At 55.8% G+C, this 23,518-nt stretch overlaps 3 protein-coding genes across 3 annotated transcripts; 1 reads left to right on the top strand and 2 right to left on the bottom strand.

Annotated features, from left to right (window-relative positions):
* Nucleotides 1–820: 820 nt before the first annotated feature.
* BESB_045430 (RNA recognition motif-containing protein) lies at nucleotides 821–12,488 on the bottom strand (the record flags this gene model as incomplete). Its single annotated transcript, XM_029362994.1, has 25 exons — nucleotides 821–916; nucleotides 1,315–1,422; nucleotides 1,654–1,712; nucleotides 2,140–2,584; nucleotides 3,157–3,300; nucleotides 3,663–3,842; nucleotides 4,196–4,359; nucleotides 4,588–4,826; nucleotides 5,199–5,285; nucleotides 5,852–5,887; nucleotides 6,326–6,445; nucleotides 6,871–6,922; nucleotides 7,372–7,429; nucleotides 7,653–7,736; nucleotides 8,164–8,306; nucleotides 8,560–8,618; nucleotides 8,734–8,791; nucleotides 9,170–9,311; nucleotides 9,727–9,813; nucleotides 10,189–10,232; nucleotides 10,678–10,749; nucleotides 11,159–11,342; nucleotides 11,536–11,591; nucleotides 11,869–11,971; nucleotides 12,450–12,488. The coding sequence occupies 25 exons, from the start codon at nucleotides 12,486–12,488 to the stop codon at nucleotides 821–823; spliced, it is 2,859 nt and encodes a 952-aa protein (XP_029220360.1).
* A 280-nt stretch (nucleotides 12,489–12,768) lies between these two features.
* Nucleotides 12,769–13,404, top strand: BESB_045420 (uncharacterized protein; the record flags this gene model as incomplete). The annotated part of the gene is made up of 1 exon (XM_029362993.1): nucleotides 12,769–13,404. One exon carries the CDS (start codon nucleotides 12,769–12,771, stop codon nucleotides 13,402–13,404), a length of 636 nt encoding a protein of 211 aa, XP_029220359.1.
* A 2,522-nt stretch (nucleotides 13,405–15,926) lies between these two features.
* On the bottom strand, nucleotides 15,927–21,791 carry BESB_045410 (ubiquitin family protein; the record flags this gene model as incomplete). The annotated part of the gene is made up of 10 exons (XM_029362992.1): nucleotides 15,927–15,979; nucleotides 16,196–16,288; nucleotides 16,600–16,820; nucleotides 17,297–17,682; nucleotides 18,219–18,334; nucleotides 18,902–19,082; nucleotides 19,533–19,634; nucleotides 20,084–20,304; nucleotides 20,959–21,088; nucleotides 21,471–21,791. 10 exons carry the CDS (start codon nucleotides 21,789–21,791, stop codon nucleotides 15,927–15,929), a joined length of 1,824 nt encoding a protein of 607 aa, XP_029220358.1.
* Between the last annotated feature and the right edge of the window lie 1,727 nt (nucleotides 21,792–23,518).

The following is a 23,518-nucleotide window of genomic DNA, read 5'->3' as shown; positions in this document are numbered from 1 at the left end:
CCTGAGGTTTCAGGACTAAGGAAGACAGCGAAGGAATGCGCAAAGAGACAAACAACTAAGAGAGTCAAAGCGAACAGAAGACGCGGAAAAAGCGAAATCGGCGACCGAAGGCAAAGCGAACAACAGGAGAGAAGGGAAACCGAAACAAGGGGCTGGAGAGTGGAAAAACGTTTCTTTCGAAGAGAAACACGGAGAGAGAAAAGAAAAAAGCTAAGGGCACGACATCTTTGATGGCCTCGCGTGCGACAGCGAGGAGTTTCCGGAGGGCCTGCAGACAACAAAAAAAAGGCATTGCTATCCGGCGACAGGGAAGACTTAGGTTCTAATCAGCAGCCTACCCTGCAGTGTATAAACAAATACACGAAACGGAAAACTGCAGGAGAGCCATACAGCAAGCTGACTAAGTACGCAAATAGATCCCTCCGCATACAATAGAGGGGGAACGAGACACCGAAGGACGTCGCGGCTGGCTAGAGAGAGAATCGTCCATATCCGTAAAGAAACAATCGTCCATATCCGTAAAGAAACTGAGAAAACGCATCTAAATTTGCAGATGTGTCTCAAGTCTTCCCTTGGAACTGGCTCTATCTGGCATTCAAATGACGAGACCGTGTGTGTGCAGAGCCTGGGCATCTGCGTGTGCGTATGCACATCTGTGTGTGCACATAGATAGAAAGATAGATAGACAGATATGAAAGGGATAGATTAATAGACGGATAGATATAAAAGACATACATAGAGATGTAAGTATAGACATAGATAGATCTATAGATATAAATAGATACAAAGATATAGACACATAGACTGAAGATAAATGGAATCATTGCGATGCATGAATCGCGATGCGCATATTTATGCGCGGCATCGGGTCCTGCGCCGCAAGGAAGCGCATCCCGAGGACGGCGTACCTTTTCCGCTGCAAACACACAGGAAGAAAGCAGAAAACAACAAATCGTGATCTTCGGTCTTCGAATTCATCAGCTAGATAGACCGACACGCGCGTACAGACCCGTACAGATACGTCGATAGCTCAGCTGGAATAGCCGCAGAACGATAAGGGAAGCCACGAATAGAAGACTTCAAACCTATCCATGCACCGGACAAGACGCCTGAGAGGCACACACGACCAGAGGAAGTCGAGCAAAAGCTCTTCGCTCTGAGTTTACAGTCCCAATCTGAAACAGCTTCAGCGTTCACGAGAAGAATAGGAGTCTAGGCGCGTCCTACGCACACAATGTGTGCGATACAGTCGAGCGAGTGCCCAAGCGAGCGCTGGCAGCTCTGATCATGCTGTATCCTCGACACGCCACGGACCTTGGAGGAATCTTCTTGCCGCGACGAGGGCTTGCTTTTCGGTGCCTCCTCCTTCGGCGTGTCGCTCTCGACCTGGGCTGCCTCCCCCTCTGCTTGTTTCTGAATTTCCTGAAAAAAATTTAAAAAACAGAGGGCCTCGAGCAGTGGTGCCGTAAAATCACGCCCGTGCCCGGCTGCGTTGCAAGAGAGGAATCGACAATTGAGGGAAGAACGCGAGACACAAATGGAGACTCTTTCTCCAGAAAACAGAAAAAACTCGCGAATCGAAACGTGACGCACTGGAGAGAAGAAGCTCGCCGCATCCTCGCCCTGGGTTCGCGCGCGCGGCTCTCAGCTCACCACAAGCAGCTGCTGGCGCCGCTCGTCGCATCGCGCCTGAATTTCCTCTTTGCTCAGACCTGCGACAGACGGCAGCACGCGAAGAAGCCGACAGGTTTGCGAAACAGGCGCGTGCACAAAGCAGACCCGCGTCAACGCACTCACGCACAGAGACGCAACACTCGCCGTCCCATGCCGCGCATGCGTCTGGGGAAACCCTGCGCAGGGTTTACCCTGACGCTCAGAACGGGCTCAACTGCGAAACTCCCGCCGTGATGAACCACTCCACAATAAAAAAACTCAATACGTTTACACGCAGGCGTCCTCTCTCCCAACTGAGCCTCAGCCCGTGGACGTGCTGCGCTGGGTGACACGCATGCGCATGAAAAAACATATATACGCATACGTATATGTATATATATATGCGAATAAACACGGAAGGATGCATGTGTGCATCAAATCTAGCAGCTGGTGTGCGAATGGATTGGTCCGGAGGCGCGGCCTTACCTCTGTCCTCCAACTCGACTTGGAGTTGCGTCACTTGGAGTTCGACTTGTCGCATTTTGATGCGGTCCACGGCGTTTTTCTTTTCGTCCGCTTTGTTGCGTTCGAAGTCGGAGCTTGCGGCGTCTGCTTCCGCCTTCTTCTTGTCGTCGTCCTTCGGGAAGATGTCTTCGTCTTCTTCCGGCGGCAAGTCGAAGATGTCGTCTGACGACTCGCTCTTCATCTCCGCCTTCTCGAACGCGGGCGAGTCCTTCTCGAGCTCCGCCTCCGCGCCGGCCTCGCCCTTCTCCGCGGCCTCGCCCGCGACAGGCGCCGCCTCAGTCTCCACCTGTTTCAGCGGCGCGGCGGAAGTCCAAAAGGCTGCGAGGGCACCCGCAGGCTCGCCCGTCGCCGCCCGCAGGGCTGCCGCGTGGTCGAGAGACGACAGCTGCAGTGGTGCGTCTTCGGCCTGAAATAACCGGAAAACAGGAAAAAAAAACACAACACAAAAACGCACCGATGCACTGTTCTTCGCACCCCAACGACATACCTACATACATACATACACGTATGTGTGTATATATATATATAAATGTGGGACTTGAAGTGCGAGTGACTGCGCGCGAAGACCCACATACACATACGTGCATATGTGGATGCTTTGTGACTCAGGAGGCCCGTATCGCCGCCTCTCCGGCAAGAAGGGGATACAACACGAGCGCAGCGAGCAGCTACATATGCAGATATCTAAACCGCACAAACGTACGCATCCCGCACTAGCCTAATGGGCGACACAGTCTCCGCCGGCTCGCCAGGTATATGTGCAGCAGGACAGGTATGCAGGTGCTCGCGATCTAGAAAAAACTCAGGCCTTCCCTGGGATGGCAGGGCGACCTCAAAGTGCATATAATGCCTCTATTCGCGACTTTCTCCGAGCACCGCCTCGCGCGCCTCTCCACGGAGGCGTCTGGCGTTCGTTGTCCCTGTCTGTCGGAGCTCCCAGCGTTGACCGCTTCTCTGAATATAAGCCGAGAGACTCACCTCGGTCTTGAGGTCCCAGTAGAACTTGCTGCAGGCCAGGCGGTCCACGGCGCCCGCAGTAGACGAGCTCGCAGCCGTGCGACTCGCGACGCCTCGCTGCAGGCAAACTTTCTCTAGCTCGGTTTTGTCGAGCCGGCTCCATTGCTGGAAACAGGAGAAAAGACAGACGGAAAGCTGAGGTGATAGGGGATTTACCGGTGAGTTCAGTTCGACGAAAAGTTCTTGACGTGTACCTTTTTCGACATGAATACAAGATACGCAAAACTTCACGCCTAATAGCAGTCTAGAATTGAATTCCGGTTGTTTTATTCCAACAAGAAAGTTTTTTGGGATAGTTTCACTCCTCAGGAATCAAGGAATGTAGGATTTTTTTCTAGCATTTCGCTCTAACGCCGAGCCTTCAGACTCGCTGTGGCCTGCCACGGCGCTGGGGCGTTCTCCACTCGGGCGTGCCGCCGCTAACCTCTCGCCCTTTCTCTTCCCCCCTTTTTTTCGTTTTTTCTCACCAGAATGTGCTCCCGGAGCGCCAGAGGGTACTTTGCCAGGAGGTTGGCTTCGGCGTCTACCAGCGGTTCGCCGTCGAGCTCCTCCTCAACGAGGCTTGCCGCTTCCGGCGGCAGCTCGCCTTCCTCGGGCTTCTCCAACTGCGCAGGGAAGTCCGCGCTGAACAGAGACGCCTCCAGCCCCTAATACGAAAAAAAGCGGAGAAAATCGGGAAAACTCACTCACGAAAGAACCCAAGAACGTGCGCCGCGCGACTAGAGGCGAACACACACAGGTCGATACATCGCACACGACGCACACACATACACACACAAGCGAACACATATGCGTACAGATACATATATATATGTATACATGTGCATGCACTGAAAGATGCATGGAAGCATATTGATGTGTGCAGACTGATGTTAATATAAGAGCAGATGCCCCGGATTTGTCGCGCGCGCGACGTTTCCCTAAACCTTAAACACTCGATCAAAGTATGAGCGTTGAAAGACGCGCGACCTCGAAAAGCCTCAGCGCGCGTGACGCCTACTCGGAGAAAGGCGGGTGAGTACACCGCCCATGTCGTCCAAATGCGCAGTAGACGCTTGAGAAGGCGGCGGACTTGGTATCTCTTCCTTATATCCATTTCGGGTTTCGGCTCGCCGTTTTCCTTCGCACCGCCCCCCTCGCTCTGCTTCGTATCTCCGCAAAACACTGCAAGAAACACGGCAACACACACCCGAGTCAAGCGCGGGAAAAAAAGACCCGCGCCCTAGACGCTACCTTTTTGCTGGTCGCGTGCTTTTGTCTGCTCAGTTCAAGAAACGAGCCAGCTTCAACTCCTTCCACGAGGCGGGTGTGTCGCGCTCCTGCTGGCTGATCTCCTTCGCGAGGCAGCCGGAAACAAACGGCGGGTCCTGCGCAGCTCGGGAGGGCGCTCACTGCTGCTCCAGTGTATGAAAATCTTTGGCAGATGTTTCTCAATGCTCGCGCGGTACGACCAGGCCGAGGGCGTGGGCGCGGAGGAGTTGAACAAGAGATCCGAGAGGAGGTAAAGCCGCGCGACTTTCGTGTCGAGCTCCGTCTCAGGCAGCGTGAGGGCCTCGTAGAGACACAGCGCGATCTCTGCCGAGCAGTTGGCGTGATCCATGCAAAAAATCATCGCGCTCCGCACAGACTCCCTGAACAAAAAAGATGGCCGCGCGGAAGAAAATGGTCACGCGGAAGTGCAGAGAAACAAAACAATCGTGAGCGCATAGAACAGCACAAGACAGAAAAAACACACTAGGAAAGCGTTGGAAAAGTAACCAAAATGAACTAATCGGCACATATTTTTCGTCAGCTGGTGGCGCCTATTTGAAGTGAGAAAGTTCGACTGCAAATATATACATATATATATGCACCAGAATATATAAGCGAGTGCATGCAGGGGACATCCGCGGGCCGCGATCCCGACGAGCCACCTACGCGCTACGAGCACAAAGCGAGGAAAAGACGAGCAGTTGTCTCAGCTTTGACCAAGACATCCGATATGTTTCAACTCCGGTCCTTACTTCTCGCGGGTGATGTCGCGAAGGAAGTCTTCGAGCGCGTCGCGGTCTGCGCTGCTTAGGCGCTCGCCGCCCTTCGCCGCACTGTGACTGGAGAGGAACAAAAAATCACAAAAAAGATCAGGAATTCCCAAGCAGCAAGAAGCCCCGCTCGGCGCACAGTCGACAGAGAGACACGAATTTCCATTCACCGTGACGCCGATCACGAAGAAGAAAACGTTTCCTCTGGATCGCAGCAAGCATCGCCCAACGCGGCAGCTAGAGAGAAGTGGATCGTGGACACTGACAAAACGACGGGTTTGAACAGGACAAAGGGAAATATGAAGGCTTCCATGTCTGGAAAGACAGAGAAAACCTCAGAACTTCCAAAGATACGTCAGGGCCGTGAAACGATACAATCGAAGCATGCTGTCAGGCACAGAAAGTGTTCCTTCGGACTGAAGAAAACTGCATGAACTTACAGGCCAGCGCGCCGTCTATCGAGCGGCCAGCAGAGCCCCCACGGCTGCAACAGGCTGTCGTCTCTACTCAGCCGTAGGGTTTAGGGTTTATGTGTATACACGAATACTCATACGAGCATGTGTGGATACGTATGCAAGCGTATCCGCACCAGGCGCGACGGCAGTACACCCTGCGTGCTTTGCGTTGTAACTTACACGCCGTCGTCCTTTCGCTCTGCCTTGGGGCGATGTCTGGAAGCAAAGAACAAATGTTTAGAGGCACGCGTCTGCGTACCCCGCGCGCAGCCCAGTCAGAAGAAAAAATCTCTAAAGGGCGCGCAGGCAGCCCCCGCGAAACTTTAACCACCTTTCCGCACTCGGGAGTGGAGATTCAGGGCATCGAGGCGTCGCCCCTAGAGCGTTGAAATACGCGCTCGCGAAAAGTCACGAAAAAGCAAAAAAACCGCAGCCATGCAGTAGGCGAGTGACGCAGCGCGCCGACACCGAGGCATTGGTGCGAAGCAGGGCGAAACAACCACGGGCACACGGGGCAGCCCGCCGCGAGCCAGATAATATGTCTCTGGCTAGCCATACAGCCACAATAATTGTAGATCTACGCGTTTCTCTTGCTTTTATCCTTCTGACTGCTGCAGAGCTCCTGCAGGTGTAGGTAAAGGTTAAAGGGCGTACTTTTCTTGAAAGAATTTCTCAGAGGGCGGTTTCCACTTCCGCCCGCCGATGAAAATGTGGAAAGGCTCTGTGCGCCAAGAGCGAAGCGTGTCGCCTTGTGAGTAGGCAAAGACTCGCCACCTGACAGCAGAGGAAATTAAAAAAAATCCTCTCCGCGCCGACACGTACAGGCCCTTTCGCAAGGCACCTCGTACAAACTTACATGAATATCCATATACACGTACATATGGATATACGTATATAATATATATTATATTATATATACACGCATATGTATGTGTATGTAAACACGTATATGTGTATACATGTATATTGAAGATAGGTACAGGGGTACATAATTATATGTGTATAGACGTATACGTGTACATATGTATACATGTATGTCCACTGAATATATGTATACGTGTAAATGTCTGTGCAGCAAGGCGAAAGAAATGTTAGCTGAGAGAAAGAGAAAAGTGAATCGCTTCTTCTCCGACTTCTCTCGAGAGGTCTCTCGGCGATGAGCTTTCCCTTTGCCCGCTTTTCGCAGCACGTGTGCGTACCTGTAGTAGATGTTGTCGGGGGAGTCATGATCATACAAGAAATCGAATTTGCCTACATAAAAACAACCAGAAACATGGAAACAGCTCTATTGTGGGCAGCTCTGCTGCGACACGGGGGAGCCACTCGAAATGAAAATCAATCGTCTCCGAAAAAGGCGTGCGAACAGACATGTGCGCAGGAATAAAAACAGGACTCACGACCCTCCTCCGCGAGGCATTTAGACAGAGTTTTTACAGAACTCTCTGGCTGGATCCGATGGCTAAACGTGCGTCGGTGCAGGCTTGCAGCATCCTGCAGAGACTGGCCAAACCCTCGAGAAAGAAAATGGAGAAAAAAGCCAAAGAAAAAGCAGACGACTCGGAAAGTCATTCGCGAGTATGAACAGCCGCGCCCACTCTAAGAAGAAGACAGAATCTAGAACGACGGCCACAATACGCCCATCGTCATTTTCAAGAGAGAGAAGAAGCGCGGCGCCTCCATCCGCGGCGAAAGCGCCGTACCGTCCTCCGAGTCTCGGGGCGCCTTCTCCATGATTTGCTGCTCAAACGGATGACCCTCCTGCACCGCGAAGAAGAAAAACAATGTGAAAAACAGTCTTGCGAACTACAGGGAGAGCATGAGACGACGCGGACAGATGAACGCCAGAAACGGACATCGACGACTTGGCTCCGCGAGGGAGAATCACCGAGTTTCTCCTTCCTGCGACCAGAGAAGAGCGCAAGGGCAGCAGCGGAAAAAGAGAAGGAAGGCGGAAGCGAATCTAGAAGAGAAAGATGCCTACCTCCGCCACGTATTTCGCGAGGAGATCGATGACGACGCGTCGCCGCTTATCTTTCGGCACGACGACCTCAATCACGCCGACGTCCTGCGAAGAAAAACGCCTCCCTCAGGTCATGAAACTCTCGCATGTCCCAAGTCTGAGTCACGCATGCATCGCCTTGAGGGCCTCGCGGCAGGTCTTTGCCGCCGCTGGACCGCCGCCGCAGAGAGCGCTCTAGGGCCGCCGGCGGCCCGGCAGCAAGCCATCGCCAGAACTTGCACATTTGTAAGCCAGAAACTCCCCCTCCCTTCCCTTCCCCCCATCGGCGCGCCTTCGCGACGCGAGGCACGTGAGGGGATGCAGGCAACTCCCCACACGGTTCGCGCTGCGATCTACGTTTCCTAGTTCGACAGGTAAGCCCCTCCCGCCGCGGCGTCCTACAGTCCACGCCCTGCAAGACGCGAACGAAACCACGAAATTCGCGTCCTTCAGCGCGCGTCTTGCCAACTTGACGTGTCGGTTTGTGGCTCACATCGCGGCGGTCGCGGAAGCGCGGAGGCGGGGGGTGGCTTCCAGAGGGCGGCGAGGGAATCGACTTGCCACCGGAGCTGCCGGGCGTGAAAAAGCCTCCTCCTCCCACGGGGCTCGCCGAAGCGTTCAGTGCGTCGGCACCAGCTGCAAACAGCCAAGAGGAGACATAAAAAACGAACTCTCCCACGGAATGCGCGCGTCGCTCCCTCATGGAGCCGAGGCGGCAGTCTCTCAGCGAACCGCCGCGAGCCTGTATTACGCCTAAACCGTAAACCGCAGCTGCAGGGAGAGGCACGCGCAGGCGGAGAAGCCCGTGAGTGCTTCTGCATCCGCGAGAGGAAAGGGAGGCACTTCTGGGCTGCAAAAAAGCGCCGCTGAACTCTTCGCGCGGCCTCACCTGCGAGCAGCTGCGAGGGCGACGGGGCTACGACGGGGCGTCCCACGGACTTGCCCCAGCTGGAAAAAGCAGGAGAAAAGAAAACAAGACGAAAACGGGACTGAGACAGCCCTGAGTGCCGCCGCGCGAGAGAGGAAGGCGGCATCACCCACGTAGACTCAAAAAAAAACTTACCCGATGCGAATGACCATTCCATAAAAAGACACGCCGTCCAGGTTGTACTTCGCGGCCTCTGAGCAGAGCAAAAGGAAAATGAGACGAACTGCAGGGTGGTTCGCGCGACAGAGCTCCAAAGGCGCCATCTCAGAGCCACAGCGACGCAGAAACCGCAGGGCGACCCCGGCCGCAGCAGACTAAACCACAGATCGCGCAGAAGAACGGAACCCGCGTAGAGCCGAAGGCGCCCCGCGAGCGCGCGGAGACCGCACGGAGGAGGCAGCAAGAGGCGGCACGAAGATGTCGGCAGAGCAGTCGCCACAAAGAGACGCCCCGCGCGACCGCGCGGAACACAGCCGCGGGCGCAGAAGGAAGGCGGTGCCCAGAGAGGCGCGCGGAGCTCGTCTCCGCGTGGAACGAACGAGCTTCGCGATAACGTGGTGAAGCAACGCACCTGCTTGCGGCCGGCTTTCGAAGGACACGAAACCGCAGTTCCGGTTTCGCTTCTTCTCTTCCTCCGTGCGCGGATACATAATTTTCACAGAGGTGATGTTGCCATACTTGCCGAACTGCTGACACAGAAACTCCTCTGTTATCTGTGGAAAAAAAACAGAAAAGAAAAGCGCACGCATGCTTTAGAGAAAGGCGCGCACGCGTGTGAAATCAGAGCCGCGAAGGCACGCAGAAGCAGATGCAAGCAGACACATTCAAGTAACAGAAGGACAGCTGAAATGCGGGGTGACGGAGAGATTCACTCAAGAGTGTCCAACGCTGCAATTCAACTCCGGGCGCATGCAAATCCGCCAGACCCTCTGACCGCCCTACGCACGCGTACGCATCACCCACACGTGCGTGAAAAATATACAAAAGGGTATCCGCATATATATATATATATATATATATATATATTTGTACACTTCGACAGACGCAGAAGGTTCTCAGAGCGTGAATATAGGCTCAGGAGCACGGGACGAAGTTCATGGCGAGTCTCCGCCCCCCGTCTCTCCTCACTTCGGGCGACAAGTTGCCGAGATACAAGTTCGTCGAGGACTCCTTCTCAAGGTCCACCGGCGGCGCGCCTGGGAGTCGCGTCGCATTCTGAAAAAGAAAGAAAAAGAAACACCGAAGTGCTTCTCGGTGCACGAGTCTCTAAAACCACACGCGCATGGCGAGCGTCTGAAACACGAACAGGGCGCCGCTCGCGAAAGCGACACACCACACTCAGACATACCGATCAATATATATATTTGTGTGCATTTATATGTATATAAATATGTATCTATATATAGGCGTGCAAATACACGTATACCTGAACAGATGCACCTGTATGCATGCTGGAAAGAATGCGAGTCCCTCACACACGGCGGCCGGCGGCGGTCTTCTGTGAATGCAACCGAACACGAGGAGGCCGAGACCGACGCACAAAATGCTAGGAAAAATATTTTCTGAGACGTCAAAGCACGGTGTACCTACCTCGATAGCTGTCAGGTGCGCTCGCAAAACGACGCGCTCCTCCTCTGCAGAGAGAAAACAGGTCAACGCACAGCAAATCACGAATGCATGTGCACAAACAAAGCACTACTGTCCTCGCAGATGTCGCTGGATGAAAAAACGAATCTGCGCCGCTTCCTCAGTTCGAGGCTTCTGGCGCAGGCGCGACAGATCCCTCGCAAAACATCTCTCTGTGTTGTTTCCCCCACCGCAGACGCGCATGAGAATCCGCCTCCGCGAAGAAACACGAAAGTAGATGGCGATGAGTCAGTAACCCTAAACCTAGGCCCTAAACCCCGAACTCTCTCTGCGCCACAGTGAGATGCCCACAGACAACAGCTCCAGCGCCAACGAGAGAAAGTTCCAAAGCGGGTTGAGACGTCGGCGCAGAGGCGCTCCCGACAAGGGTGCGGCATCTCCGCCAGCGCAGAGACTTCAGGCGAGAGAGTTTAGAAAAGGCCGATCGCGTACCTGTTCTCGATTCTGAGAGCTGCTTGTACAGCTGCTTCTTCTTGTCGATCAGCTCTTGCTTTTTCTTGATCTCTGAGGCGGGCAAAGCATCCGCACGCGCAGACACGAGCGTGGTTTCGTCTGCGCCCGTCTCGGTGAACTGGGGGCGCGCCGCCGCCTCTCCCCACGCAAAGAAAAACCTTTGACGCCGGCGCTCGCTGCTCAATCTGTCAGACAAAATGACTTGCGTTTACTCTCGCTGGGCGCGTGCGTGCGTCTTACGCTCCTGCCTCTCTCCGCCCCGCCCTATGTTTTGTGTTCGTTTCCAATCTGGCTGGGCAACCCCCCCCCCCCTCCCAAACCGCGCCGCCACAGGGCCGTCGGGCTTCTTTGTCGCAGCACCTTGCAGCTCGCGGCACGCCGCCTCGTGGGTGTCGCGCGGCTGCTCAACACGCGACACGAGAGACGACAGACGCGCCGCGCACTGAAGCTGCTGCCTCACCTTCGAGGAAGGAGTCGATTTCTTTCTTCTGTCCCCCCTTTGCGGGCTTTTTGCCCGTCGACGGCGAGGCGCCCGGCCCCGAACTCCCTCCCGCAGCCGCTGCGGCGGCCGCCGCAGCCGCCGCGGCGGCTACGGGATTGGCGCCCGAGGCGCTGGAGGACGGCGGGAGCCACAGGCTTCCCGGCTGAAAAAGAGACAAGTGGAAAGAAACGGGTCGGGAGCCGCGAATGCAGGGAAAAGCGAGCGCCGAGTTCTCTCGGCTGGAAACAAAACTCAAGGCACCGCAGAGAGACGGGAATGCCATGCGCCGCCCGTCACAGAGAGAGGCGCGCATTTTGGGCTGAAGCGGCCGACGAGCCGAGACGCGCCTCTCTCACCTTTCGCGGTTCTCGAATGACGCCAGTGTGACCTGAGTTCGGATCGAAGACTCCGCCTGGAAACAGAACAAAACGCACACACGCACGCACAAGTTTCGTGCGGGTTCAAACTCTGAAGCATCCCCGAAAATTGCTCGCCGAGAAGAACGGTATCACACTCAGATCGCCAGTTGTCTCTCTCGATCCAGAGATCTGCCCAGCAAGCGAGTATTCCGTGCACGTTTAAATTTCATGGCAGCCAAATGCAGGCAGATATATGGACGCGGTGTGCTGCTGTTCACGCGCAGGGCCTTAGCCCCGGGTGTGGAAGTCCGCGCATCGTGCGAGTTTTACCTCGAATGAAGTTCTTCGAAGGCGTGTCTGGAGGCGTTGGAGGCCCATCGGACTGGAACGACCGCGCGAAGTCCGACATGCCGCGGGGACGATCGTCAGGGCCCTGCACAGAAACCCTCAGACGTCAGCCACGCATGGCCTCGAATCGAAGGCAAGCAACGAAGGACATACGCCCACTGCCGCATCTGAGCGGGCAACAAATTCCCGCGCCGAATCTGCGCTCCCCCCAGCGGCGACTGCGGCGAAGGAGCTCAGAGCAGAGCCTGCCTTTGTGGAACGCCAGTCTTCGCGGAGGTGGACGCCTCTGCGACACGCCTCTGCATGCCGTCGCGCAGAGACATGTGCTGAGGCAAGCGTAGCACCTGCGAAAGCGGCGAAGTTCAAGATGCGCGACAGCAGTGGAGGGAGAATCGCGAGAGTCAAGCAGACGGAAGGAGAACCCAACGAGAAAGAGGCAGCCGTGAAGAGGAAAAAGGCGAGACGCGCAGACATTCGCAAAATATGCAGATGAGCGCCAGCGGCAGAACACGCAGAGGAGAAAAAAAGCGGAAAGAAGACGCCGCAAACGGTCAAGCACCTACCGAGAAGCCTCCGCCGCCACGACCGATCAGCCCCGGCATGGTGAGGTCGCGATCTAAATCAAAGATTCTTTCGAGACGAACGAGTTGGAAACCGGAATGCAGCGAGATGAAAGTCACGCAGGACGCCGGAGGCCCCCGCGTGTCTCTCTATACCACAGATTTTCGCTCGAACCCACGGAAGAAGCCCTGAGACGCGCCTGGACTCCCTGCCCGACAAAGAGAGACTTTGGAGCGAAACGAGAGAGAATAGAAGGCGCGGGAGCGAGACAGAAGAGGAGCGAAAGACTTGGGCTGTAGGGAAAAGGTGCGGAAGCAAACGATGGGAATGCGGAAGAAGGCAGGCAAAAGAGAGAGAGACGCCCTGGAGGATAGAGGAGGCGAGGCCAAAGCGGTACGTCGGAAGTCGCGAAAAGCTGCGAGCGCGACAGGAGAAAGGCCTGGGTGCGGCGGAGTCGCGGACCTCCCTCTCTTATGTCTCGTGGCCGCGACAGCCTGTGATCGCTTTCGCCGTTATTTCCTTCTCACAATTTTCGCTCTCCCCCAGAGAGAGAGACACCCGACGCGGCATAGTGCCTTCGGCCGCGCGAGCCAGCGGGTCCCAGACAAAGAATCTGCACAGGACGCTCGCGAGTCCGCCAGGCGACAAGGAGAAAGAGAGGAAGGAGGAGACCGCCGCCGCAGGGAAGGCCCGGCGGAATCAACTAGAGAGCGGAAACGTGGACGGGTAGGGAAGCGCGGATTGAGCGGCGCTTCGGCAACTCTCCTCAACGAAAAAATCGCGGAAAAGCCGAAGCGCATGCGTCGGCAACGACACCGGAGAATTGGATTACACGACGGCGGCTGGAGAGTAAAGAAGGATCACCGAAAGAGAAGAGAAGGCCACGTTATGGACGGGTGTCTCTGCCAAGTAGCCGAAGGGACACACGCATGCATGGGAGAATCCTCGCAGCACTAATGTTATAGGAGGTTACTCTCGAAGGAGGAGAACAGCGCAGAAGATGTGCCGTCGAGGGGGACGACGGGAGAGAAGAAAAAAAGGAAACCGCGCAGGTAGGTATCGGAAACCAGCGTGACGGGAGACGGCCTGTAAGTACGGAGTCCTAGGAGACTGTGGATCTCCTCCTCTTTCTCGAAGTCGAACTACTCACCTGCTCTGCGGAACTCGGAAAAAAAAAAGCGGAACCGTTTTGCGAAGGTGAAACGAGAGTGCTTATCGTCCCAGCTCAATGGAGAGTGTCTCTCTTCGGCCAAATGCACAGTTCGTGCATGCATCGACACGGCCTGAAGCCGCGTAAACGCGGCCGCGCAAATGGCACGCGGCAAGCAAAACAAAAACGATTCTTCACACAAAAAAGTAACGGTTTCCACTAGGTTTAGAGGCATGAAGTGGCTGTCTGAGGGAAGGAGATCGCGCGAAAAAAGCTCCGCTTCACTTCGAATATATTCCACCGACCGAAGCGCTCGCGTGCAGACAGTGTATGTACATCTGGTGCAGGCCAATCTGGACGACGGGTCGTTTGTTGCACTGCGACGACGAAAAGAATATGAATCGTGAGTCGCTTGTAGCCATAGAAACAGTTCAGGACCATACTGGTGCCTCCTAGGCTCCACATCGTCGGGGCCTCGGGGAGAAAAGTTCGCGACGATCTCGCCGATACGTGCCTCCTGCCCGCCAGCGCCCGGCGACCGGACTCGAATAGACAAGCGCAATTCCAGATGGGTGCTCCCCTATTCCAGTCAGGCAGAGGAAACGGGTCTGAAGCCTGCCAGCGCATTATTGGCGTGTCTGGGGATCCGAAGTCAAACGCATCCGGTCGTAGACGCGTCGGCGCTCCCACTGCGCATACCCGGCAGCCGGCGTCAATAGATACAACAACAGAGGGAACTGTGGCTGAGGCTCCACAATGGTGTCTATCGTAGAACATTTTTTGTGTTTTAGTCCCCCATTTGAAGAGCAGGTTTTGCGGAAACTGGAACTCCAACGACAGGCGGCAAGAAACTAAGAGAGTGACGCCGCCCCAATTGGGGTTGCCTCAAACGGGGGGGGATGACTCGCGATTCAGCGGTAGCCGAGAGCAACGGAGAACGGGCATACGCGAACATTCCAGGTGGTTAAAATGCATGCGCAACCACATGTGTGTCGCTGCGTAGGCTGCGAGCGGGAAACGAATTATTCCACCTGGTCAATGCTGTCGGCGCCGCGCTAAATTCCCTTTTCTGGCTGCAGGGTCAGGCCCGCAGAGCGAAAAGCGACACCCGTCAGTGCCTTCCTGTTTTCCTTGCCTTCCCGGCAATAAACACTTCCTTTTTAAGATGGATACCATGAACCTATTCGAATTGGCATGAATAAATACATATATAGATGCAAATCTATAGACAGGCTTCCACTCTGTGGGAGTGGATTGCGCATGGTCCACGTACAATCGTCTTGCCTCTAGTCCTCGCTCACGAAATGCCCTGTGCGCCTATGTGAATGCATATCTTTGTATATTTGTGACGGAAATACAGGCGTATTCTCCGAGGGGCTGCCCTTGATGTACTCAGGATGATTAACTTTGCCGTACGCTGTGCAAAATTACGCGGAGGCGATAAGTCAAAATGTAGCTCCCAATGCGCGCGTGAAACGGCAAGTTGGCCGCACGCTGCTACAGCAGATGCAGATAGAATTTCACGATGATGGATGCGCCTCTCTCTTTCTAGGTCCGATTCTACTGTACATATATATATATATATATATATATATTTGTGTACGTGCCTATACGATTACAGACTCCCTCAACGTGCTGATCGTTGCCAGACAGCATCGAGGCCGTTTTCTTTGCTCGTGTGGAGGCTGAACATCTCTCACAATCTTCCGAATGCCCATCCGGCGTGGCTGGAAACTGCGCCGGCGCGAGTGTGTCAAAGTCGCTGATTCCGAGGCGAGCTCGGGGCTGTGTCAAGCTGCAGGGGTGGGGGGGCTGGGGCTCTCTTGAGCTCAGAACAGACTGCGCAAACCCCCTCCCTCTGCGCAACCTGCCGCTGGCGTCTTCTTCGGTGGTTTTCGAGCGCACCCACGAAAGGTGTGCAGCGCATCAGATGCTGAGGCTGTGGGCTCGTACGGTGTGAATCGCGCGCTGCTAGCCGACGTGAGACCAACCCGCGGCCCTGTCTTCTCGCTGGCCTTCGCGGTTCAAAGACCGCGGACGCGCCCAGCAGGGGATGAGGGATTCTTTCGGGTGGAGATACACTCCAGCGTAGCCAGCGCGGCGAACGGAGAACTGCGCGCTTGTGCGCGAGTTGAGACGCGTCGCGTTTGTGCTAGTCTCTCTCGCGCTGGAGGTGGCGAGGCAGAAAGCACGCATCTTCCCTCTTTACTCGTGTACAGAACGACCAAACCCGCAAGAATAACGAACTGCCTTCTTTGGATCGATGGAGGGCTCTCAGCACCCCGCGACCCCTCTCTCCACCAAAACCCCTCTCTTTGATCGTTGGCCGTCACGGCCTGTTTTGCTGAGAAAGGAGAATGTCAATCGCTCTGTTCAGGTTCCCTGGAAGACAGACAACACGCCACACACGTAAATATCGCAGAAGATGAGCGTCTACCGGCGCGAAGAGCGCACGCCAAGCCCACAAATGCCACAGACGCAGACCCACACTGCGACGCACAGCACTCCTTGCTTCGAGACCGAGACGTGTTCACAGCTCGCAAGACTATTATTTGTCACGGCTCGCGTCGCCTGCCGCTCAAAGTGGAATCCACCTACCTCCCGCAGAGTCGAGCGCCTGAACGCACTGCGAAGTGTCTGTGAAGCCCATGGCCCTTAGCGTGCCCAGCTGCAGCGCGTATCGGCTGTGGTCTGAGACGAAAACAGAAAACAGTCCTCGAGACACGCGAAGATGCGGGCACGCGCCAACACACTTTGGCACAGACCTACGAGAGAGTACGCGGTCTCCTGATAGCTAGACTAGCGTCGTCGCAGCAAACAGGGGGCGAGAGGGGAAAGGGGACCGGCGAGCTGTGTGGAGACGGAGCAGGCAAATCTCGCCTTGACTCCCGCACACCGCGGAAAGGGAGAGTCCTCAAAAGGGCACCGCCGTCGCGATTTGAGTTTCAATCATCCTTAATCTGGGCTCTTTAAACTACAGATCTTGAGTTTCTTATACGAACCTGCGCTCTCGGACTGCGACTCCGCAGTCTCCTGACTCGGGGTCGAGGCCTGCACGGCGGCCGGGGCTACCCTCGAAGTAGAAGTCGAGGGAGTCTCCCGGGAGGACGTCGCGCCGGCAGAGAAGGGCGGAAACATCCCCAGAAACGGCGAGCCGCCAAACAGCGCCTGTGTGGAGGCTTGTGCCTCACCGGGATTGAACGCGCTGCCTGACAGGCCAAAGCTGCGCGGAAGACACACGCACACCCCACCACGCGCAAGCACGTCTCTTCGCTCCCAAGACCTCACGAAAAGGAGGAGAAAACGCGTCGAGGAAGCGACACAAAGTGAGGAACTGAGTTCTCCATCCCCATCAGGCGGATGACGGCGCGACGCCGGTCTCGAGACGCAGGAGAGAAACTACCTGGAAACGCGAACGCCGCCACACACGGTGCCCAGGCCACGTGACAACAGAGACGTGGATAAGCGCAGCGAAAAGGCGAAACAGAGAAAAACGACAGATGCTGCACTGTTGTGCACCACGCACGCGCATCGAGTAGCACATATCGGCAAAGCATGCGAATCTTTAAAAACATACATAGATAGATATAGATAAAGCACAATATAGATAACTAGACAGACTGGTAGAAAGATATATAGGTAGACATAGACAAATAGAGATATATAGACAGATACGGATAGTTAAATGGATGCGCTTACCGATGCATCTGCTGCTCAAGTTGCTCAACGTCGCCCGAGTTTCGCATGCTGCTCCCCAGAAGGTCCATGAGGAGTCTCAGCGAGGCGTCGTCGCCGGCGGAGGCCGCCGCAGAAGAGACAGGCGCGGACGCAGAGCCGCGCGCGGGGCTGGAGCTTTCGCTCGCGGGGGACGATCCCGACCCCGTGCGCGCACTCAGACTCGAGGAAGTCGCTGAGGAGGAAGTCGCTGAGGAGGAAGTCGCTGAGAAGGAAGTCGCTGGTGCCGCCTGCGAAGGCCCGCCAGAGCGCAGTGCGCCTGAAGCGGCTGGCGGTGCGAGGAACGGCATGCCAAAAGGGCTGAACTGCGGAATGCCGGAGGCAGGCTGCGCCGACGAGGCCCCCAGAAGCTGCGAGAGGGGGCGTTGCAGACAGCGAAGAAGAAGGCAGAAGATGAAACCCGCGGCTCGCCCGCGCGAGAGACCAACCAAGATGAACGAAACGCAACAGCCCAAACGCCACAGAAAAGGGCGGAAGACTACAAGCAGACGCCGACAACGAGGCAGACCACTCCAAAAGACACAGTCCCTGCTGTCGCCAAACGGCTGCATGAGGCAGCTTTGCAGGGCACAGGGACAGGAGGCAGACTCAGAGAGGACAGACGACTCTGAGAAATATTCACGCAGCGCTTCAACAGGAAATCGAAGCCGGAAACAGAGCTGCAGAACGAGTACATATAGCCTGATGGCGTCTCTCGCTTCGCAGGCCGGTTCTACGGTGACATGCCGCGCCCACGTGAACTGCGCCATGCGCACAGAGACTCATGGTGAACACACATTCGCACACTCCTGCATAGGGAGTAATAATACACATACATTAACACATCAGATGATACGATATTTAGTCGCACACGTGTCAAGCGGACGGGACTCTCCCGAGTTCTTACATTTCCTTGTTCCGTGCTCGCCTGAGTCGTCGGGAAGATACCGCCACCCATGAGCTCACTCAGCTGATCCGGAGGCGAGGCGGTGGAGCCCGAAGTCGCACTCGGCGACAGCGGCGCTGAGAAAAAAAGCAGAAAGGCGCAGAAAGCCGAACGTGGAGAAAGCCTCAGCGCAGCTAACGAGTGCAGCGTGCCGCGGAGAAGAAAGAATCGCGAGAAGACACGCAGGCTAAGCGCGCCGCACCGGGCCTCGTCGGAAGGAAACAGCTGGCGTGCTTCAGAAGCGTCACCAACAGAAATTGCCTCGCTACTGTGAATCCTCCTCTTTCCTCTCTTCTTTCGAGATGCCGCAGTCTGCATTCGCTTCCTCGGTCCTTGTCTCGATTCGCATGCGTGCTCGAAAAATTCGATTTTAGCCCGCGCGCTGACGCTCTCTACTCAGTTGGATCGATAAAGCCATTTCTCGCGCCGTGAAACCCCTTTCTTTCTCTCTCTCGCTCTCGCTGCGAGTGCATGTGTGAAGCGTGCTGCAGCGGCAACTCTCCACTCCTGAGCAAATCCACTTTCGTCTCACAACTCTCGCTTCCTCAATCGCCTCTTTTCCCTCCGCCGCGCGCCGAGCAACTTATTCAAACATCGGCCGCGAGCAAAAGACAAGGCACTCGGCAGCTCGCTCCGCAGCTTACCCCAGGGATTCGGCATTTCCTCCACAGCCTCTGTAGAGTTGCGCACGCGCTCGTAAGCCTGCCGCTGCGCCTCCGCGTCGCCTGCTGAGCCGGCGAGGCCGTTCGAGGACGCTGCGTCGATCGTCGCCGCGTACATGGGCTCTTGAATGGTGTGATACATCCTCATTAATGCGTGGAAGCCCTGAAAAGAAAAAGACACGACCGCGCAGCATCGAAGGCATTGCCGCGCACAAACAGCCTGCACCTCGCGCGAGTCGGGCCTCAGGCAAAGACGCAAAACAAAAGTTCGGTGCGCATAGGACTGCACCTTCCCCTACCCGTCCCTTCCATACACTCGACGCACTTCACACGGCCCTGAACGGCTGAAGGGGCCTGGGATCCGCTGAGAAGCCTGCGGGATCTGAACCACGCGTCAGGATCTAAATCCTCGCGGGAAAGCTGATAAAGCTGACAGCACCGGGGAACGAAATGTTGCTGTTGAGCGTGGACGGCGCTGCGCCTCAGCGCTGGCAACAGGCAGGCCCGTAAGAGCTCGCCCTTCGGGTCGAGATTCGAAAGGCGCGCCCTCCCAGCGTGAAACGCGAATCAGATAAGCAAGACACTGCAGTCCTAGAAGTTCGCGCTCGCCTACCCCTGGCAACGCCTCGATGTTCGCCATCGCGCGGTCGGTGCTCCTCATCATCTCGCGGAGGAGTGCGGGATTGCGCACCATCTGAATGGACTGCCGGAACACCTGAAAAAAAACCATACGCGCAGTCCAAGCGCCCTCTTGCGCGCTACAGCACTCCACGCGTGTACGGGTATGCGTAGGCGGGTCTGCAGGCATGCCAGGTACGGATGGCGCTTGTGCGCCGCGAGACTGCATGCGCAGTCCGCTGTTTCACGAATTCGTGCTTCACCAGCGCACACACGCGTTCACGACGATACTCAAGGCACCACCGCGTCACAACGAGCGAATACGTGCGCCTCCTAGAGACCTCTACTGGGGATGACACTGTGCCTGCCCACAGCGCCGCGCAACAGCTCACTCTGCGGCAGCGGCTCACGCAGAACCGCGTAGTCGCGTGCGAAAGCGCGGGCAGGCGGAGGCACGAAAAGGATGCGCGTGCTTCCCCCAGCGCATGCCCTTGCTCTAGGCCTGCTTGTCTAGACAAACACTCTTTTTGTGCGAGAAAGAAGTACCTGGGGGTCGTTGAGCAGGTGATTCAGCTCGGGGTTCTGCTCCCGGAGCTGCTGCAGCTGCGGGTTCGACTCCATGACCATGCGAAGAAAATCGGGGTTGTTTGTGAGCTGCTCCATCAGCGAAGACTGCAGAAATTGCTGGAAAACGTCCTGCTGCGAGCCGTCGCCTCCGAGCGGAGAGATCGAGTCCGCAGCTCGCGCCAAGCCCTGCATCTGACTACCTGAAGGCATGCAAGGCAACGCGCTCTGAAAGGCCGTGTCTCGCCGCACTCCACGCCATAGTGGCGCCTGCATTTGGTGCTTGCGCATGATGCGCATCTAGTGGCATTGCTGCACCTAGGGGTGCGATCTGCGACGAGCGTGTGAGCAGAGGATAGCGGCCCTGGAATACGCCCTCCTCTCGCACGTGGAGGCGATCGAGGACGCAGAAGGACGGAATGGGCTGAGGTAAAAACGGCTGTTACAGATTCTTGTGCGGAGTCGTCATCGCGCACGCAGCGAGAGGCAGTGTGCGTGGGTCGCGCGGCAAGGCATGCGCCTCAGGAAGCGCCCCGAGACAGAGCAACGCGTACCCAGTTGTGCGCCATTGCTCCTCCAGTGCTTTGTCCCCACATCAAACGCACAGGTACATACCTATAAATATGTGCATACTATGGATACCGCTAGTGTGTGTGTACCTATATACATATGTATAATTACGCGTGCATATATATATATATATATACCCTAAACCCTAAACCCTATATATATATATATATATATATATATATATATATATATATATATATATGGGCGTGCACACACACATTGCCTGCTGCGGTTAACAAGGAAACGGTCTATTTTTCGATGTTTCGTATGCACGTCTGTCGCCTTACTAGAGATGCCGCGCGCCGCTTGGTCTGCGGAAAACGCAGTTGCGGCAGAAGAGTTGCCCGCGCTGCGATTGCGAAGCAGATGAACCGTGGAGTTCGGCGAGAGGCTGTAGGAACTCACGGTGCGCGCGTCCTGGGAAGAATCGTATTCCCGCATGCAGAGACGCGCGAGAAGACCTCAGAAAGACATCCGCGCAAACTTCACTCACTGTGAGAGGCCATATCAAACGCTGGAGTCCCCCCCCTCTTTCTCCCCCCCCGCCATCCGCGCGCGGTGCCGACTAAACGGCCGCGTTCATTCACGCACACACGCGGAAAGAGGCATCGAAAGAGATGGACCGAGGGCGAGAAGCGCTGCACGCGCACGCGCAGCAGAGAGCGTTCGCGACCTTGGTTCGCAGAAGGCGGTCGCGCAAAAGGTTCCCGAGCTCGCCGCGCGGGTCAGGACGCGTCCCCTCCCCCCCTCTCCTGAGATTGGGAGTTTGCTGAGCGTGCGTTGGAGGAAGATGGCTTACCTGCAGAACGCGCCCAGCGGCGACCAGCCGCTGCTCGTTGGGCGGGATGTGGAAGACGGCCTCGAGTTGCTGCTTCCACTCGTTGACAGAGAGCGCCGAGTTGACGCGCACGTCCGTCGTTTGGCCGTTGATGAGCTTGATGGTTACGGGAATTTCCGCGCCCTCTCCTCGCTCCTTCTCGGCGCCTGCGCTCGGTTGCGCGTCGTCACTGGGGCTTGCCTCTGTTGCGCCGTCGGCTCGACGTGCGCGCTCTCCCTCCGGATGCGAGGCAGACGACGAGTCCGACGGCGACGCGAGCGGAGAGCGAGAGTCTCCGTCCATGGCTCCAATGCGAAAAGAAGAGGTTTTCTCAAGCGAGAGCACCGTGAACCGCGCAGAGAAGCGGTGTGTGCGGAGACTCCGAGAAGGGACGCTGCTCCTTGCAAAGAAAGGTAGAGGCCCGGTCAGAAAACGAACGCGAGAAGAGGGAGAGATGCGTTGAGCAGCATCCGCAGCGTCACCTCTTGACGCAACAAGATGTTTTTCCTTTACAGATAACGGATGGGCGGAGCTGGAGAGCACAGCACGCCAGAGCACACGAAACAAGAGAGGCGAGGCGGGCGCAGAGAAAAGACTCCAGCGGCACGATCAACGAAAGTAGCAGCGAGGCGAGCTCACGGAAGGGAGGCGCGCCCTCTCTACAAAATAAATGAGAAGGATAGACCAGAAAAACGAGTGAGCCGCCAACAGGCGTGCCAGGAGCAGAGCAGATTCAGTTGGAGAGAATATTTTTGGGGTGGCCGTGAAAGAAGACACACCGAGGCATGTTTGTCTTTTGCCTACCGACCAAGCAGGGAAACAGTCGATACAGTGAACAGCCTCGTAAGACTTCCACTGGTTTCCCGCAAAGAGCGCCTCTGCAACCTTGCTCTGTCTTCTCCGCCTCTTAACATAATATCCTCTCGCTTTCTCCTCTGCTTTCTCGCAAAGGACTGGGAAGTACGGAGAAAGCTGCACGCGGCGCCCAGGCTGTGAGCGAAAACGATACCCGGAATTATAACTCAGGCTTCCTGAACCGTCGCTAGTTGCTGTTCCGAGGAAAAAGCGCATTACATTAGTTATGCGTACCCGATGTACAACAAAAACGGAAGCGCGACGTGTTGAGATAAAGCTAGCGGCGAAAGAGACACGCGCATACCGACGCTGCAGCAATTCGCAGTCAGACAAAAGGAAGTACAGACCTCCGATCCAACTCAAAAACGCCTTGGGCGACAAGAGAGAGGAAACCGGCCATACAGCTAGAAAAAGCGAAAAGAGATAAACGCAGTTTTGGCACAAAAGACATCTTAATACAGCTCAACCGCTCTCACCGCGCGCTCTTTTGCTAGGGTGTGCCTGTATATACGCCGCGACCTGGTTGCAGAGCTAGTTTCCAGCGAACGAAAATGTTGGATTTTCGCCGGTCACGGTCTCGCTCTATAGTGGGTCCAAAATGCCTGAACATAAATCTCTGTGACCTTGCACAGCTCACGCGTATCGCTCGACAGACACCGTACCGGAACGAACGGTTCCGCCAGATATGCCAGACTCTGTTACATTAAAACTCCAAGAAGCAGAGCACATGCATCGAGTCAGGTGGGCGAAGTACGCGTTCTTCCCACGCCGGATGCGCGTAGCCTGCAGAACCTTCCCATATTAGCCGAGCAGCCCAAGGCAATGAATGATTGGACAGCCGAAGGGTTGCCTGATGCACGGAGGGCATGTACCAAGACCTTCACGTGTTTTTCTTTTTTTCTGCCCACACGGAAAAAACAAAAAAAGGGGAGAGTTGAGTGAGGGACACTGAGGTTTTCTTGTCGCCAACGAAGTAGAGGCGTTAAAGACCGAGACAAACTGATTTGTTTTGATTTTCTGTGCGTGTTTTCCATTTTTCATAGTTGCAATCGGTTCAGCGAAAGTGCGGCATTGAAGCCGCCGTGTCAGGTCCTGATCTTCGTGTTGTTTTTCTGCGTTGTTCTATCGTTGAGAAGCCAGCGTGCCTGCAGAGGGAGAGAGTTAGAGGGAAGGGA

Source organism: Besnoitia besnoiti, chromosome III, assembly GCF_002563875.1.
Source record: "Besnoitia besnoiti strain Bb-Ger1 chromosome III, whole genome shotgun sequence".
In the NCBI taxonomy this organism is placed as follows: Eukaryota; Apicomplexa; class Conoidasida; order Eucoccidiorida; family Sarcocystidae; genus Besnoitia; species Besnoitia besnoiti.
This window is presented reverse-complemented; position numbering and strand designations above follow the sequence as displayed.